This window comes from Amblyraja radiata, chromosome 15, assembly GCF_010909765.2.
Source record: "Amblyraja radiata isolate CabotCenter1 chromosome 15, sAmbRad1.1.pri, whole genome shotgun sequence".
NCBI classification, from domain to species: domain Eukaryota; kingdom Metazoa; phylum Chordata; class Chondrichthyes; order Rajiformes; family Rajidae; genus Amblyraja; species Amblyraja radiata.
Window position 1 is genome coordinate 9,213,779 of NC_045970.1, and position 19,707 is coordinate 9,233,485.

The 19,707-nt window shown below is 40.5% G+C and overlaps 1 protein-coding gene across 2 annotated transcripts; it reads left to right on the forward strand.

Moving 5' to 3' along the window:
• The first annotated feature begins 610 nt into the window (after nt 1–610).
• Nucleotides 611–15,385, forward strand: LOC116981017 (zinc finger protein 518A-like). 2 transcript variants are annotated; one of them, XM_033033621.1, is made up of 4 exons: nt 611–690; nt 1,129–1,275; nt 2,214–2,320; nt 9,536–15,385. In XM_033033621.1, the coding sequence occupies exon 4, from the start codon at nt 9,761–9,763 to the stop codon at nt 15,023–15,025; it is 5,265 nt and encodes a 1,754-aa protein (XP_032889512.1). In that variant the 5' UTR covers nt 611–690; nt 1,129–1,275; nt 2,214–2,320; nt 9,536–9,760; the 3' UTR covers nt 15,026–15,385. The 2 variants fall into 2 exon arrangements, with proteins under 2 accessions (XP_032889512.1, XP_032889511.1); XM_033033620.1 differs by lacking the exon at nt 1,129–1,275.
• The last annotated feature ends 4,322 nt before the right edge of the window (nt 15,386–19,707 follow it).

Consider the following 19,707-nt stretch of genomic DNA (forward strand, 5'->3'; position numbering starts at 1 on the left):
CCCTCCGCCGGGCCCGACCCACTCACCCACCGGAAGCGGCTGCCTTCCAGCAGCACAATGCCCGGATGTGACTGTCATGGCGGCTCATCGTCACCCACGCTCGAGTTTCAAAAGCATTTAATTCTCTAAACACACCGGCCCCATCCTCTCCCCGCCCGCCCAGCCCAGTGCACCGCACCCCGGCCCGGCCCCTACAGCGGGCGGCGGGCGCTGGTGAAGGTCGGAGCCGCTGCCGCCGCCGCCGCCGCCTGGTCGAGGAGGGCGGAAACTCCGGGCGGCTGCGGGACGAGAGGAAAGAAAGAGTGCGCCGGCAAAGTGAGGGGGAGACGCGGCCCGATGGAGCCCGCGGTGCCGCCAATGGCCCGGTGACCCCCGCCCGCCGCCCCCCGTGCTCCACAACGTGGTCGTGTGTGAGATCAAGGCGCTTGTTTAAAATAAAACCCAACAGAGGCCGCTTGAAGGCTGGGCCGGGCGAGTGTATCCGTCCGCCCCCGGCTACAGTGGAGGAATAGATTTCTATTGGAGACCAGACTGTGGCCTGGGCTGCAGGGCCGGCGCCGGCGGGACCCTCACTCACTCCCTCACTCCCTCACTCCCTCCCTCTCCTCCTCTCCATGGACTCCTCGCTGTAGCTTCCTTACTCAACCTCTCCACGCTGCTGGAACACAACCAACCCTCCCTCGCCATCGTGTAAGTAGCCGAGTCTGCATTGTACCTGCTCTCCATGACACCGCCTCAGTTTAAAATCTTCACTTGTTGGTTCACCAGACGAGACTTGTGTCGCTACGGTTGAATTGTACACACGTCGGACAAATGCTCACCCATTTAGGATGTGGCTTTTCTCTTTAAAAAAAAAAATATATATTTTTTTTTAACTTTTGTTGACTTTTTAAACGAAATTGAGATTTTGCATAGAGTTTTTCAACTTCATAATTTTTTCTGCAGCAGGAAATCCTCGTGTTTAAAAACGTCCCAATTTACCTGTCTGTAGTCAAAGTAATGTTGAAAAATGGTTTTGGTATCATCATTGTCATGTATTGACATCTTAAGGTAAATGCTGTGTCTTTATACTGATATTGCAATGCTATATACTTTTTTGGTGTCAAATTTGCATTGCTTTGTTTTCAGAAGAAATGTGTTATTTCAGAAGATATACCGGTCAACTTTTCAAAAGCAAGATTTTTGACATGCCTGCATTCATCCGAAAGTGACTTCTACAGATTAAACTATCATGAGTGACATATTCAATGTCACTTTGATTTCCCAAGGTGGAGGGTGAGTGCTCACCATTTCCACTCTTTCCCAATGTTCTTGAGATTGTGGTCTCTGTGTAAAGGGAATCAAGGCTTTACTCCAAGTTTCAACATACTGTGGAGGTAGAAGGAGTAGAAGAATGTGAGATTTGAAAAACTATTGTTAGTTTCTGGGAGTGAAAGCCCATAGCGTATGAAAGGATATGGTTATTTTGTAACCACCGCAGCTCTTGACTAACCAAATGAATAACCTGGAGCTGAAAACTCAAGATCTTCTAGGATGCTGATATAATTATAGATAGTAGTTCTAGGTCCCTAGATAGTGGGTGTTGAGGGAATTAATATGCAGGGAGATTGCAGAGAGTTGTAGTAATAACAATTGGGTTGTTGTGGGGAATTTTAACCTCTATCATAGACTGGGTCTGCTTTAGTGTAAAGTTCTTAAATGGGATGGAATTTAAGTGTGGTCATTGAAGTTTCATCAGGCAATATATTGAAGGCCCTACTAGGGAGATGGCAAAGCTGACCTACTCTTGGGATATAGGACAGTGCAGTTGGCTGAAGTGTCACTGAGTGAGTACTTTGGCTCTTGGTTTTAATATTTATGCACAAGTCAAGTGATCCACAAGTTAAAGTTTTAAAGTGGGGCAGGGGCTTGCAAGTAGTTTGTTTGTGGGCAAAGGAAAAGTAGGAGGTTTTTAATAGTGAGAGTTCAAAGTCTGCATGTTCCCAAGTGAGGAGTAGAGGGGTTTCAGGAATATATTTAAGAGGGAAATTAAAGGGCAAAAAAAAGGCACACGATAACTTTAGCAAAGGATATTAATGAGAATCCAAAGAGATTTTATGTTTATTGAGGTAAAAGAGAACATGGCCCCTCAAAGATCAAAGTGGATATGTATGTGTGGATCTGCAAAAGATGGACAAGGTCCTTAATATATATTTCTCCCCTCTTTACTGCAGAGAAAGACATGAAGACTAGGGAATGTTAATGGGATGACTTTTATATAAGAAGGCCTGCAAATAAAAACCTGGGAACTATACATCAGTAGGCTGAACATCTGTGATAGGTAAGTTACTGAAAGGGATTCTCAAGGATAAGATATACATGCATAAAGGAAGACGGTTTGATTAGTTAACAGTTGGCATGGTTTTGTGCATGGGAGATCATGTATCACAAATTTGCGGGGTTTTTTGCACCTTCTCAAACCTTGCCTATTGCATTCTGTGCTCCTGAAGTAAAGGAGGCCGATCAAGATCAAGCATAGATTAGGCAACTTTTTGGCGAACACCGGAGCTCTGTCTGCCAAGGTCTGTTAGATCTCCTGATTGCTAATCATTTTAACTCTCCTTCCTGTTCCTATACCAACCTTTCTGACCTTCATCTCCTCCTTTGCCAGAGTGAGGCCACAGGCAAACTTCATATTTTGCATGGGTATCTTGCAGCCCACGGACACGAACATTGAATTCTCCAATTTCAAGTAAGGCAGCATGAAATGTTGGTTGCTCATTTAAAGTGGAATCTTGGATGAAATGTTTTACTGAGGGTTATGAGTATGTGGAACCTTGTTTCCTGGAGAGCTGTGGTGTTGGTCTGATGTGGGGTGTGCATCATTGATTCTATTGAAGGCCAAAACTGTTGAAAAGGAGGAAATTGCAGATGCTGAAAATCTTGTGTAGGGGATGGGCAGGGAGGAAAATACATGCTGGAGAAACTCAGCCGGTAAAGTGACATCTGTGGAAACAGAATGAACGTTTCAGACCTATGGTCTTTCATCAGAACTGTACGCAAATTCAAATGACCTCATTACTCTAGGTCCTGAGTGTAGGTTATGTCCAGGGCTTCCATGTTAGTCTATAAAAACATTATTAACCATGTCTGTAGGTAAAGTATTCAATGACACTTCAGAAATGTGACACTTCAAAAGCACTGCATTTTGTTTCCATAAATAAGCCAAACCATGCAAGATCTGGTATGAGAACCATATACTCTGTTTAATTTAAGATTATATTAGTTTTGGAAGGCGGTATTAAGGGCCTGTCCCACTGTACGAGCTAATTCAAGAGTTCTTCCGAGTTTCCCCTGATTCAAACTCGGAGATTTACGGTAATAGCCGCTCGTAGGTACTCTGGGCTCTTGTGGCCATTTTTCAACATGTTAAAAAATTTTCACGAGCTTACCGCGTTTCCCGAGTACCCGCCGTTAGCGTTACGAGCCGCTAAGAGACGTCCCGAGCTCCGACGTACCCGCTACGTACATTCTACGTGCTTACCACGAGTTTGATATTTAAAAAAACCCTGGAGAGCTCTTGAATTACCTCATACAGGGCCTTAAAGATAAGACATAATGTCTGGGGAATGTGTAAAGAAATGGTGTACAGAATGAATTGGTGACATTTATTTTATTCTGTTGCAAAAAAAAGTAAGAAATAATTAAGAGGACTTCATAGCAAAGTGTTTGCTATTTGGTAAATGTGGGCCATTATCTCTGTATATTGTACAAAGATACTAAACAAGTGGGAGAACCTTTTTCTCAGGGTGGAAATATCAAAGACTGGAGAGCACAGATTTAAGGTGAGGGGCAATCTTTAAAGTAAATGTGCTGGGCAATATTTTTAATGCAGAGTGGTTTTTATGCAGAAGTATATAGAACTAGTTGTCCCTTTTAGAAACAAGAGATCGTCCATTTAAGATGACAAGAAATTATTTATTTCAAGGATCCGGAGTCTTAAACATTTTCTCACTTAGAAAGTTCTGAAGGTTGAGTCACTAAATATATTCAAGGCAGAGACTGAGTGATTTTTAACCTATTGTGGTTTGATTTCCCCAAATTCAACTCCTCGTACGTATCTGAATTAAACTCCATTTGCCATTCTTTGGCCCACTTATCCAACTGATCAAGATCCAGCTGTAATTCTTGATAATATTCGGCATTGACTGCAATGCCACCTTATTTAACTTTTGTAGAACAATGGGCATGGCACCAAACCCTGTAGTATATCATTGGTCACTGGCCTCCAGTCCAAAAATCAAACCTTCCATCACCACACTAAAAAGATGACCGAGCCAGACTTTATTCTGAATTATGTTGTGGTAAGAGATTACACAGTGGAAAGGATTTGAGGAGGTGTTCACAGTTAACGATAAATTGCAATGTGACCACGGACCCCCTCAATTTGTAGCCCCAGACCTCTGGAAGGGGTGTTTTGGGAAGGCATTCAGAGTACACACAGGCCCTATTCCTCTCAGACCACAACTGGCTGTCCTGTCAGCCATAATCTGCTCCCTCTGTGGAAGATTCTGTGGTTCACTTAAAAGCCTCTTTAACACCCCACAAAACTGGAGAGAAAGCAAGCCACCCTCAATCCCGAGGACTGACATGAAAGGTCAGTCAACTCTCTCTCAGCTGGTGTATCTGACTGGTTCAGAATGTCCAGCATTTTCTGTTTTTAATTAATTTTCTAATATCCTCAATTTGTTGCAAAGTGATTTCTGCTATTGCTTATATTTTGATTTGATTGGTTAGGCTGAGTTTGTTTAAAGCCCACAGATGGTGACCTGGAAAAATGAAGCAAACATATTAGGAATGCTGAGATGCTTTTTTAAAATTGGTTTTGGGGAGTGAACTGTGCCTGGTTAATATTAAGGAGAGCTTTAATGTAGATTCTGTTGAGTTTCTAAGACTACCTCTAAAATAAAGCATTACAGGCATATTTTGGAATGATTTGAGAAACAAATGGGATAACATGAAGAGAATGCACTATTGAAGGCTGTTTCTAAGCTTTCCTTGTATCCCAAACCAAAAGCCTTCCCAATCTGTACTGTCTTTCAAGTTGATTTTAGACACAATGACACATTTTTGAACTTGTAATGCATGGCCTACTAATGAGAACAGGTAGCACTGCTGCATTTCTGAACATGGTGCACATTGTGTTTTGTTGCAAAGGGCCAGCATTCATTACAGACCTATCCATAAAAACCTAGCTGGTTCTGTGATGTTGATTTCCCCTATCTGGTGTATTCTTTGTTGTGGATTAAAAAAAAAATTAAATTGATTAAAAAATACAGCGAAGAAACAGACCTTTTGTGACCACGCTGACCAGCGATCACTTCCAATGTTATCCACTTCCGATTCTAGCAGGTAGAAGATGAAATTCAAAAATAACTACAGGTTCTCCCAGGTTACGATAGAGTTTGCTCCTGAGAACTGATCCTAGCCTGAACCGTTCACAAACTGCCAATGCAGCTGCCTGGCAACATATTTGAATAAAAACCGAGGCCAACCAAGTTGAAAGAGAATTTGACTCAATCACGCAGATATTACAGCGGACTGAATTTCCATATGGGGCTGCTGGCAAATCTATCCCCCTGTCTCCTAAATGCTTGCTTTTGTGCACCGGCTGCATATAGGTCAGACGTTTATAGGGGAGGGGGCTGTATTTTATTTTTTTGAAACCACTAAGAGGGAATGTTCTTCAATGCTTTTTTATGTTTGAAGGCCAGATGTCGTTCAGTGATTATTTAGTTCTCAGTTTATAAACTTTTTTTTTGTTCTCTGTGAGAGCTTAAGGTATTCAATATTTTCACAGCAAGAATTATATATTAAAAGTTGACATTTCTGTCACACCACTAACTGATGATTGCAAGTTTGAGTGCTGTTAAGTTAGATGCAGTCGAAAGTCCAAGGAGGCATGAAGTTTCATGCACATTAATGATAGAAATGGACATGTATCCTATGTAATCAAACATCATCAGATGGTTGTGAAAAATTGCAGCAGGATCTTGATCGATTGGCTAGGTGGGCTGAGGAATGGTTGATGCAATTTAATACAGAGAAATGTGAGGTGTTACATTATGGGAAGTCTAACATGGGCATGACCTACACAGTGAATGGCAGGGCTCTGGGTAGTGTTGTAGAGCAGAGGGATCTAGGGATTCAGCTTAAAGGCATCTTTCCTATAGCAAGATGACCAAACCTGAAGGTGGACACAAAATGCTGGTGTAATGTAGCGGGACCGACAGTGAAGGAATGGGTGATGTTTCGGGTCAAGACCCTTCTTAGAACCCGAACGTCACCCATTCCTTCTCACCAGAGATGCTGCCTGTCCCGCTGAGTTACTTCAGCAGTTTGTGTCCACCTTTGATTTAAACCAGCATCTGCAGTTCTTTCCTACACATCCTGACCAAACCTGAAGATAGATACAATGATTGAGTAACTAAGCAGGTCAGGCAGTATTTCTGGAGAAAAGGAATAGGTGACATTTCGGGTCGAGACCGTTTTTCAGACAGAGACTCCAACCTGAACACAATACTCCCAAGTGTAGCCATGCCAATATCTTGTTCAACTCTAACATAATATCTTCAGTATTCAGTTTCCTGACTGATAAAGGCCAACATGCCAAAAGCCACCTCCACAATCCTATCTATCTTCAGTTACACTTTCAACAAACTTTATACTTGAATTCCTTGATGCCTCTGCTCTACAACTCTTCCCAGGACCCAAGGGTTCACTGCCTTGGTTTGACTTATCAAAATGCAACACCTCACACCACCTTGATATTAACCACGCCCAGTTCACTCCTCAAAACCAATTAAAAAAAGCATTGCAACATTCCCATGCAACTTCCTCTGCTCATTTGCCCAGCTGATCAAAATTTTAGTATTACAGGTGCACAACCTTTTATCCGAAGATCCAAATAACGAAAACCTCCGAATAGCGGCCATTTTTTCGGTCCTTGAAGAAAGGTCCTTGAAAACGTTCACCGAGGGCGGCCCGCAGAGGTGACAGCGGAACCTCCGGTCGGTCCTCGAAGAAAGGGGAACTAAATCCCCATTCATAAAAGAGAAGGTGAGGGTATATTGCGCCGGAGGGTTAATAATTGACAATATGCTGCTGCCTGCCCGCTGAGTTAAAAAGTTCCCACGGTAGACTCACGATACACAATGTATCGTGAGTCTTGCGTGGGAAATTTTTAACTCAGCAGGGCAGGCAGCAGTAGATTGTCGCTCCCTTCAGTTTCACCCCACCTACACCCCTCTGCTTCCCGGCCATGTGTGTGACCCCTTCCCTCCCCTCTCCAGCTCCCCGCCCATTGCACCGGCGCGGGGGCTTTGCACTGTCACCGGAGACGTCAGGACCAACGGGACACCGACCCCCAGGCCCACTGCAAGCAAGGAGATCCCAGAGACCCACAGCCAGCAGCAGCCCAGCCCCGTTCCAACTCCAGAGGAAAACTGCAAACTGGCCGGAGACGTCAGGACCACCAGAAGCCGTTCCCCGAGCTGCGCCCCCTCATCGGGACACCGACCCCCAGGCCCACCACAAGCACGGAGATCCCAGAGACCCACAACCAACAGCAGCCCAGCCCAGCCCCGCTCCAACTACAGAGGAACCTGGGTTGCGGATGACGGGGCGCAGCTCGGGGCGTCGTAGGGGCCCATCGGGGAGCGGGTTCCTGTTGGTCCTGACGTCTCCGGCCACCTGCCATCCTCTGGGAACTGTACCGCCCTTGCAGGAGAGTGGGGTTGTTTGCCGTTGCAGAGGGAGGGGGCAAGGGCGGTACAGTTCCCAGTCTCAGCTCCAGTCCAGGGGGGTGGCCGGAGACGTCAGGACCAACGGGACACCGACCCCCAGGCCCACTGCAAGCACGGAGATCCCAGAGACCCACAGCCAGCAGCAACTCCAGCCCAGCCCCGCTCCAACTCCAGAGGAACACGTAGGGGCAGAAGCTGATGGTGTGCAAGGTACGTCTTGTTCTTGGGGTGGCGGATGAGGGGGCGCAGCTCGGGCTGTGGGCAAACTGCCACTTGTCGCCGTAGCGGCCCATTAGGGAGCGGATTCCTCTGGAGTTGGAGGGGGAGGGGGGTATTGTGCTGTTTGATCGCCCCCTGCTATCCCAGGGACAGGGAGACACAGTGGCGTTTTAGACTGGTGGGCAATCACTTCCAAAGTTCTGCCCACACAGTCAGTACACCTCTCCTACACTGCATTTCATACAAACATTTATTCTGCAAGAAAAAACTACATTGAAGACTCAAACTCGCGACCGAGTTTACTGCCGGGATCAAGGCGCAAACTCGCGACCTTGCGGATATGAGCCGAGCACTCTACCACTGAGCCAGCCATTAAAATCTACGCTAAAAAAATTCCATTCCGAAGACCGACAAATTCTGAATTATGAAAAGTGTCTGGTCCCAAGGCTTTCGGATAAAAGGTTGTGCACCTGTATCTAAAAACGTACTTATGCCTTGTACATTTTCGTCTTGGTTGTTGATATAGATGATAAACAGTTGTGGGCCAAGCCCTGATCCCTGAGGCACACCACTAATTACAGACCTCCAATCCGAAAAACGCATTGTTTCCTACCATGAATTGCTTGGATCCAATGCAATCTAACCTTCCAGAGCAGCTACCATATGAACCATCTTAAAGGCCTTCCTAATGCCCATATAGGCCATGCATACCAACCTGTCCTTGTCAACTTTTCTGGTTACTTCAAAAAGCCTGATCAAATTTGAGACCAGATCTCCAAGTACAAAACTATGTTGAATATCCTTCATGAAGCCCTGTCAATCCAAATGCATGTATATCTTATATCAGAATTCTCTCCAGTAATTTTCCTATAACATATTTTAGAATTACTGGTCTGCAGTTCACACCCTACCACATATATTAGGCCTGCTGGTCTACAGTTCCCAGAACTATAGACCATTATCCTGAAACCATAGTGCAAAATACATGAAAAAGAGTGTGAATTGCTGTGAAGTCTTATTTGGTGTTTCCAATACCGAATAGTTTTATTTAATTCAAATACCAATACCTGAAAAATAAATTATTGTAAATTCATTTTTAAAGTTGTGTTTGATAGATCTTTGTTAATTTTTTGGTACGTGGGATGAAACCCGGGGCAAACGGAATGGTGGCATTGTCTCAAGTTGGTCTGTTTCCAAGTAATACAAAGTAATACAAATTTTAGTTTCTCCAGTATTTTTGTCTACCTTCGATTTTCCAGCACCTGCAGTTCCTTCTTAAACAAATAAAACCCAAAGAATTTAACAAAAAATAATTTCTGGATTTCGGATACTGGAAGTTAATGTTGGGTTTGAGTAGTTCAACTGCACAATCTAAGCTAATATCTTTTTTTTACTATCTAAGGCTACAATTCTAAACTTTTAATGGGTAGTTTGATATATTCAAATTGGCTAAATTGCACAAGTATTGTTGCAGTGCAGCAAATTTTTGTTCTCTGCCTACAATCTGAATTTTTATTTTTTATACTTTACAGAATCACCGGCGCAGAGATGAAATAATTGATGGGCCAGTTTTGTCTGAAGTAAATTCAGAAGATATGATTCTTTTGAGATTTGTAAAATCTACCGTTTGAAGAAAAAGCATCTGACAAACATCTGCAGCATTCGTGTTCCTCAAAACTGAATTCTGTCAAATTTTGTCCATTCATGAAGCAACAACTCATTGATTCAAAATTTACCAGGAATTGTAGAAATTAAGTATGCCTACAGGAAATCGTTCGCGTAAAAACAAACGACTTGTAGCACAAAAGGCTGCACAAGTTTCATTGGCACCTTTGACTGTGAATAAAAATGCGAAAAAACAGCTTTGGGCAGAGTTCAAATGCAAACTTGAAAATTCAAAAGTAGTTCTGACCAGATTAGATGTGAAAAAGATATCTTCAGATTTACTTGTACATCAAAGCAAAACATCACGACATAGTTGCCAAACTGCAAGAAAATCCTTCAGGAAAAAAAGTGCAGCTCGAGTGGACAGTGAAGTATCTTTAAAAGAAGCTTTTGTGCAGAATTCATTAGACAAGCCATCTAAAACTTCTGAGGGGACAGAAAATGCCATATTAGTAAAGGTTTTGCGTTTCAAATGTGGGAAATGTAAAAATAGTGCTAAATACAACCCAAAGCAATTATTGAAACATTACCAGGAATTTCACGCCGCAGATTTGCATGAATTGTGCGATTTTACTGCTAATGATTTTCAGATGCTGAGCCCACACCGACTGAAACATCTTACCCCTCTTTTCAAATGTGAAGTTTGCGCTGATGGGAAAATGTATACTCGGCAAGAGTTGCGAAAGCATTTAAATTGGAGACATGGTGCAAATGGTAATTTCCGTTGTGAAAAGTGCAGGTTTTCTACAAAAGATCAGGGCACGTTTATGCAGCATATTCATAGACATGATGTGATTCAATATAAATGTGGTAAATGTGAGCATGTAAGTTACACAAAAGGTGAGTTTCAAAGGCACCTTGTTGTACATACAGGATCTTTTCCTTTCTGTTGTCAATATTGTAACTATGGGGCAACACGCAAGGACTATATTGTTAAGCACGTTAATGCTGTCCACAAGGGCCTGGCTGAGGTGGGCAACTCCAAATCACAGGTGGATCTGGATAAAAAAGGAAAAGTGACAAATCCATTGGGTCTGAAACTTGTTCTAAAAAGATACAAAAATGGGGTAACTCGGAAAGCGCAGTGGAGGAGAAAAAAGCAAATCCAGCATTTGGTAACTGCAAAGGATAATGCTAAGAAGTCTGATGCCACAAAGAAGCGCAATCATCCAATGCCACAATCTGCTCCATATTTAGATGCATGTTTGGGTGAGGAAATAATTGGTCCAAAGATAGATGTGGTTAAGAAAAATGAAATTTGTGGACCAAAGCTAGTAACTCTAAATAGGTCTCAACAAAAGAAAACACAAGCAAGTGGCCGTAAACAAATATCTGTAAAAATATTGCCACCTGAGCCTTCTGAAGTAACATTAAAGAACAATAAATTATCTGTGCCACATAATTATAGTGCTCAATTTATGGATTTCAAAGTAGTAAATGGGAAACAGCATTTAGTAATTAAGCTCATTCCTCCAAACAAACACAAGCTTATCTCTCCAAATTCTCAAACCCAAGGCAACAATACCAACTTGCTACACATGCCGCAGAATGCACAAAACTCAAATGATGGCATTTCGGCTACAAATCCTTCGAGTACAGGTGCTCGCTTTGTTAGATTATCAAATATTTTTGCAGGTCAACCTTGCACTTTCTTGGTAAGAGACCATTCTGTGGAATCAAAAACACAGACAGTGCCTCATGGAATATCTACTGTTACCAATGTTAAATTTACTCGGGTTAAGGCAATAGAGCCATTGATTGCAGGCATGGATTCGGAACAAGCAGGCAATCTGTTATTGCCAACATCTTCAGTGCGTGCAGTTGAGGCTGCAATAAATCAGGCCATGTCAGGGAATCAAATTATGCAAAAAATTCCAACTTCAGAACAATCTTCAGTTTCTAATAATTATCCATCTCAGATTTTTGTATCTTCAGCCAATAGCCAGACTGATTCAAAATTATTGCAGTGCCTAAATAATGAGCAGATATCCAAGGGAAAAGAGTCAGATTGTGACCCCTTATTACAATTCAAAAGAGGTATCCATTTGCCTTTCATTCACAATTATGCTTCGAAACAATCAGGTGTTTCAATTGTACAAGGAGATGATTCAAAATCAGCAATGATTTTGCTGCCATCAAATGCTGTTCACGATTCAAAGTCTGGGCAACCACACAAGATAGTAACTAGAATAAGTTCACAAACTGATGTTTCATCTTCTAGTGAGTTGTGTACAAGTGCACCTTCACAGTTGCATGGATTCCAAAAATCAGATATTTGGGATTTGAATAAATTGAAATCACCTATACTTCTCCAAATGCTGAAACCTTCGGAAGTGATTAATGGAAAATGTGAGAGCAGATTTATGACATCAAAAGATATTCCCGTGGTGATGTCAAATATAGAAGATACAAGTTATTCAAATTCTAGGTTCCCTTTTACCTCGACTGAACTGAGACCTGAAACTCTGAGCTTAAGACGTGAAGCAGCAGCCTGTGATAATTGTGTAGATGCAAACCCTGATCCTGACAGTACAGCATTAAAAGATCAAATTACATTCACAGAACAGGAAAAGGTTTGTTCTGAGGCAGACAAATTAAATGGAGGTAATTATGAACCATGTTTGGTTAATTTGAATACAATCCCTGCTGCAGAAATGATAGGCAAATGTCAGTCTGAATTGGAACCTGATACTTTAAAGAGGGATGGGCAAAAAAAATTTGGAAATGATTGTGAAGTGCAAAATATGAGAAGTTGTACAACAGTGCGGACAAAATGTAAACGAGGAAAAAGTAACAATAATTGGTCCTCTTCAACAGATTGGCCAACTTGCTCAGATGGAAATGGTAAATTGGAAAATACTGAAGACTCCCAATCACGTTCTGTCAACAGTACAAGTTCACAAACTGTTTTGGATTACAGTGGATCAAACTCGGAAAAATCAAATACTGTGGACGTAGAGATGATGAACTTTCACACCAAAGATAACATGAATTGTGGTTCTACAGAAGAGATTTTGGAAGAACAAGCTAGTCATTCTGATGGCAGTAAATCAGTGATAATGCCTCGAATCACATCTGTGTTCTCATTACAGGCGGGGGATGGAATTAGTTGTTTGGCTCCTGAAGAAAATCAAGTGCTACTTGATGCATTGAAGGCCACTTCCACTTCCATCTTTAGTGATGAAACTCCTCGCAGTGAATCCGAGTATTTAAATAGTAGTTGTCGAGAGGAACAGAACTGTACACATACTGTGAAAAACAAACTTGATTTGCATAATTATTCCCTTAAAAACAATGCTTTGCAGTTGGACTCTGTGAATGATGAAAATAATAGCACTGTTGTAAACAATATACATAATGATGGGGGAGATACGCAGTTGCCTGCACCTCCGCATGTATCCACCAGTTGCAAACCACCAAATGCTGAAAAGCTGAACATACTGCTAAAGACTCATTCTGATGAAATTATTCACCAGCAGTTAATAAAGGATGCAATTCGCACTTCTGCAAATGGCAATAGTAACTCTGCTCTGCCACCTGTAACTCTTCTGGGCCCATTTCGCTTGGCTGGAATCAGTAAGCCTGTTCTAGTCCAACCATCACAGAAAGGTTCTTCAGTTCCCCTACACCTGGCAAAACAGTCCAGACTACAAATGGTTTCTCGTGGTGCAGTTGCACAAACAAAAGTCCTTACTAGAAATTCTGCCTGCCTGACAGATAAGGGGCCTGGTTTGATACTTACTTTCAGTAATGGAACAATTGGTGCAGTTTCTAACGTCGTTTGTGGGGGCAATCCTCCAAAAATGCATAGTGCAAATACAAATGCACAAGGACAAACCTCTGACAAAGTCCAACAGAATACGTGTTTATTAATTAGTGGTTCCAGAGTAGCAGGCATGGAGACTGCACCAATAAAGGTTTTGTCTCCCAAAGACCCTCTGTGTAATAGTCCTGTTTCTGCTGTGTTTGATCATCATTCTTATGCAAAACTTGCAGCTGATCTAAATGATCAACATAGAACAGAAAATGGCTCATTAAATGAAAAATGTCAAGGTGAAAAATTGATCCGTGAACCCTGTGAAAACAACAGATCATCTGTATCAAATAATTTGGTGTCAATTCGATTGGGACAAGACACTGCATTGGAAGGTGTACGAGATAAAAATACAGAAAACATACCAAGCCAACAAACTGTTTTGCTTCAATGTATTATGCAGAAAAAAACTGTTGCAGCCACCAGTGAAGATAATGTGGCAAATGCTGATTCAAAGTCTGAAGAAAGTAGGCCTAATCAGAGGAAGATTTTGTTGCGATTTATTAAAAGTTCCAGTGGGGCGTTGGGCATGAAGAATAACCAGTACCTGAAAACTTCAGTATCACTTCATAATAATGCTGCAGGTAATGCAGTTAAGCCTTTGCCACAATCCAGCCAGGCTGTAATGTTGACAAGAGGGTCTCAATGTATCCTACTACCAGTGAATAATCCTGTACCCACCCAAACCGCAACGGTCAACATCCCTCTCCAAGTCTGTAGTACGGCTTCTCTTAAAGTTCCTATTCCTCCAGTTGTCAGGGGTTCGCCCATTCGCTCGACTGAGAAAAGAAATACAAATAAAACCACTTCACTCATTCCACAGAGACCTGCAGTCCGATCAAGCTGCATCTGGGTTAATGAGAAATCTGATGAACTGTGGGAACCACGGAGGTCATGTAAGGAGAAGCTTGTATATCGATACAGTAAACGACTAAAGAGAAAATGGGAAAGTTCGGAAAAATCATCCAAAATAATAACTAATAGCTTAAGTGAATTTGAAGAAGCTGAAGAAGTATTAAAAAAGTCTCTTGTAGTTAGCAATGCAACAGCTTCTCGTGGAACTGTACAAACTCAGAGGCTCGTACCTTTTGATAATGGTCAGCTTGTTAAATGTCCTAGGAGAAACCAACCTGTGATTGTGCTTGATCATCCAGATGCAGATGTTCCTGAAGTAATTAATGTCATGAAAACAATTAAGAAGTGTAAAGGGAATGTTCTCAAGGTAGTTTTATCAAAAAGAACAATCAGTGCACTGTTGCATCCTCGCAGCAGTAATAAAGCCATTGCAAAATGCTTCCTTATCAACCAATGCAAAAGGGTAAAACCAGTGAGCCCTGTGAAAGAAAGATATGTACTGAAGTTAAAGCTAAAAAAGACCAGCAAGAACAATTATCAGATTGTGAAGACAGTTTCAAATAAAGCAATTGAGGCTAGATTCAGTTGCTGGTTTTGTGGTAGGATATTTGATAACCAGGATGAATGGGTGGGTCATGGTCAACGACATTTAATGGAGGCAACAAGAGACTGGAATACCTTCCTTTGATAGTAGATTAAATGTTAGAAAAGGGCCCAAGGTTGAACATTTCTTCAAGACTGCATAATTTTTTACGTGTTCCTTTCATATACTGATTCACTGTTTAACACAAATGTTCTTTGAAGGAGCTGTTAAAGTTCTTCTGGAACCTTTTTCAGAGATGAATATTCAAACTAGAATGTGTTAAATGCTATTATAAAATAAATTCACGTTTCAGGCTGCTTATATTTGCAGTTTGGATTTGGATTTGGAATTTGGATTTACAGTTCCCTTTATAATGTTTGGGACAAAGACCCATCATTTATTTGCCTCAACCGTACAATTTGTGATTAGTAATAAAAAAAATCACATATTAAAATCTGCACATTGTCAGATTTCAATAAAGGCCATTTTTTATACATTTTAGTTTCACCATGTAGAAATTATAGCAGTGTTTATATATAGTCCCCCCATTTCAGGGCACCATAATGTTTGGGACACAGCAATGTCATGTAAATGAAAGTAGTCATGTTTAGTATTTTGTTGCATATCTTTTGCATGCAATGACTGCTTGAAGTCTGCGATTCATGGATATCACCAGTTGCTGGGTGTCTTTTCTGGTGATGCTCTGCCAGGCCTGTATTGCAGCCATCCTTAGCTTATGCTTGCTTTGGGGGCTCGTCCCCTTCAGTTTTCTCTTCAGCATATAAAATGCCGTGCTCAATTGGGTTCAAATCGGGTGATTGACTTGGCCGCTCAAGAATTGACCAATTTTTAGCTTTGAAAAACTCTTTGTTGCTTTAGCAGTATGTTTGGGATCACTCTTTTGCTGTAGAATGAACTGCCAGCCAATGAGTTTTTAAGTATTTGTTTGAACTTGAGCAGACAGGTTGTGGCTATACACTTCAGAATTCATTATGCTACTACCATCAGCAGTTGTATTGTCAATGAAGATAAGTGAGCCAGTACCTTCAGCAGACATACATGCCCAGACCATAACACACCCACCACCACGTATCACAGATGAGGTGATATGCTTTGGACCTTGGGCAGTTCCTTCTCTCCTCCATACTTTGCTCTTGCCATCACTCTGTCCACAAGATCTTTTTCCTGAACTGTGGTTGTTTTTTTAAATACTTATTTGCAAACTTTAACCTGGCCATCCTATTTTTACGGCTAACCAGTGGTTTGCATCTTGCAGGGTAGCCTCTGCATTTCTGTTCATGAAGTCGTCTGCGAACAGTGTTCATTAACAAATCAAAACCTGACTCTTGAAGAGTGTTTCTGATCTGTCGGACAGGTTTCTGATCTGCCTGACAGGTTTATTAGGGACATAATTCTTCTGTCATCAGCTGTGGAGGTCTTCCTTGGTCTGCCAGTCCCTTTGCGATTAGTAAGCTCATCAGTGTTCTCTTAATGATGTTCCAAACAGTTGATTTTGGTGAGCCTAAGGTTTGGCTGATGTCTCTAACAGTTTTATTTTTGTTTCTCAGTCTCATAATGGCTTCTTTGACTTTCATTTGGTCCTCATGTTGATAAACAGCAACACGTTTCCAAAAGTGATGGAAAGCCTGGAGGAAAGACTAGGTGCTGAGAGCTTTCTGAGACCTGCATTAAGGAGGCAATTAAACACACCTGAGCAATTACAAACGCCTGTGAAGCCATGTGTCCCAAACATTATGGTGCCCTGAAATGGGGGGGGGGGGGGGGGGGGGACTATGTATAAACACTGCTGTAATTTCTACATGGTGAAACCAAAATGTATAAAAATGGCCTTTATTAAAGTCTGACAATGTGCACTTTAACCACATGTGATTTTTTTTCTATTTCATATCTCAAATTGTGGAGTACAGAGGCAAATAAATTGGGTCTTTGTCCCAAACATTATGGAGGGCACTGTATATTTATCATAACTAACACTAATGAAATACACTTTCAAACTTTATGACGAATTTGCTGCAAATAACAAAGATTGGTGGGTTTTCTGTTCTGATCTAAAAATCTTTGAAAAGGGATATTACTGTATTGTTTTTTTTAATTAACTTTTGTAATAGGTGAGAATATTGCTAATGTAAAAATGATTCAAACAAATGTTATTTGATCTAACAAAGCTTTCAAACACAGTTTGTGTTGGTCTCTAGCAAAGACAATCATTTGTACTTCTAACTGTTTTTTGCTGTATGATGAGGATGTTAATGAAAAATGAATAAACATTTTAGGGTTTTTTTTTAGATTTAAAACAGGTCTCAATTTTCTGCTTTTCTATGCAGTCAATTTTAATAATGTCAATTATATTTACTTTTTAACTTAATGCATATATTTGTATCTTGTGTGTATCATGCAGTGGGGGCAAAGAGTATATTAATCAAGCATTTGGTGGCTCAGATTTATTTTTTGTAAATCAGAGTTCCATGTTTGCGTAACATTGTGCTGGGACACAATAATTCTCAGGAGCTCTTTAGTTTAGAAACAAGTCATTGTAGAAGGACGTGTTCTTGTAAACCATTGCTGATTTGCTGCATTTCTGCACTAATCCTAAAGCAAGAGGGACTAGGGGAGATTATGTGTTCGGCACGGACTAGAAGGGTCGAGATGGCCTGTTTCCGTGCTGTAATTGTTATATGGTTAAGATTGAGGAGTGAATTACTGGTAAGATTATTGTAACAATCTTATTGATAGTAAGCTTTTATTCACTTTCAAATTAAATCTGAAACAGTAATAAAAGAACCTGCTAGAATGGATGCAATCCTCAATGTTTAGTTTCTATAGTACAACCTTTGATGATATGTAAGTGGACGTGCTATCCTTAAAGGTTATTTGCAGGACTGCAAAAAGACAGGCCGAGTGAAATTTTATTTATTTCTAAAAACACTTTTTTGAGCAGAAGCCCTTATCTTTGCTCTAGGTTTGATTCTAATACACAGGTGTTGAATTCATTGTGGAAGTATGAAGTCTGGAATGTTACTGTCAAATTAATGCAGATACCAGAAGCTCTTGGCAAAGGGTTCAGAGACGTTTGCAGATTTCTATCCCTGATTAGAAAATGCTAATAGTAAGGGTATCTAAATGGACATAGAGATGGATAAAAAACTATGTGCAAAACTTTAACAATTTTTAAATATGCAAATTAATATAGTGTATATTTTGAGAAGTAGTTTACATTTGTAAATTTGACCTTTTTTTAAATGTGCATTTATTGGATAACTGTCCAAAATGTTACATACAGTAATTTTCCTTCTCATTTCTGAGTAATTGAATATCAATGCAATGGCAGAGTTATAATGTCGAATGCAGAAATAGTTAAGCAATCTGAGTTTGCTATTTCAAATAATATTTCTACCACCATTGCAGTTGCATGAAGATACCAGAAGTTTGCACGAATTAATGTATATCGATGGGGTAGTATTTTAGAAGTGTTCTATTTTTTTACTTCATTGCTACAGCGTACGTACTTGGGAAGAAAATCTTGTTTCGCAGAAATATGTAAAGGCAACATTTTATGTAATGTTAACAATGAGTTCTATTCTTACATTAATTCTTTACATGAGCATATTGGAATTCCTAGTTTCAAAGCTTATTTAACAGTATGATTGACAATCAAAAATGCTTCCCATAGATTTTGTTACGTGCTTCTAAATAAACCGTTCCTTGATGGAGTTGGAATTGCTTTCTGTTTTGTGTATATATTGGAAGTGAATTTGAGTACATTCTAAATAACCAATTTCAAAACCTCAACACTTCTAAACTTTATAGCTGTTCACTTTCAATATTGGGGTTTCTCTTTCTGAATCAGCCTTTACTAATGCTGTTCACTATTTTTGAATACATATACATGTTCTTCAGAAATAAAATTTAAAACAAAACAAGGTGATTTTTCACCTCTCACAATTGCCCATTATAAGTATACACTCCATTTGTTAGAGAATAAAAAACATCAGTTATGGCTTTAAAAATAAACTTTTAAATTGCTTCAGTGTAAAATTAGCTATGAGACTGTACTGAACTAAGAATATTGTCTACGATATTTATGGTTAAAATGCCTAGATAAAAAATACTATGAGGACTCAACCAATAGCAAATATAGGAAATAATAGCAAAATCTATAGACACGCAATTGGTTAGGTAATGAAGTTTCTCCACGAGTAATGCTTATCTTGATTCTTTAGTACATTTTCCCACTTTTCTGACTTGTATTAATTAAACTAGGAAGTTGTTTGATTACACACTGAGCAAAATGACTTGAGTCTATTTTCAAATATTTTTCTAGAGTAGTACTATGTAGTTTTAAGATTTTTTAGCATTGGCAGCACTTTAACCTTTGCACTTTGGTGATTCCGTTGACTCCAAGAGCCTTCATTTGGCAGTTCATTACGTAATTCAATATTCTTTATTAATCAGTTAAATTAAATCTAGGTTTAAATCTACATCCTGCGATTAAGAACCACATGAATTTGAAACATGCTAAAATCATTCACAAACCTTTCCACTGTTCCATCTCTACAACCTCAATTGGATTATTTGTTGAAAGTTATGCTTTTTTATGTCCCCAAAGGTTGAAATCAACACCCACAAATCTGAGTTTTTTGAAGACATGACAAAAAGGTCGATGAGGGCAGAGCTGTAGATGTATATATGGTCCAGTAAAGCATTCGACAACGTTCTGCATGATAGGCTGCTCTGGAAGGTTAGATCGCATGGGAGATTGTTAAATG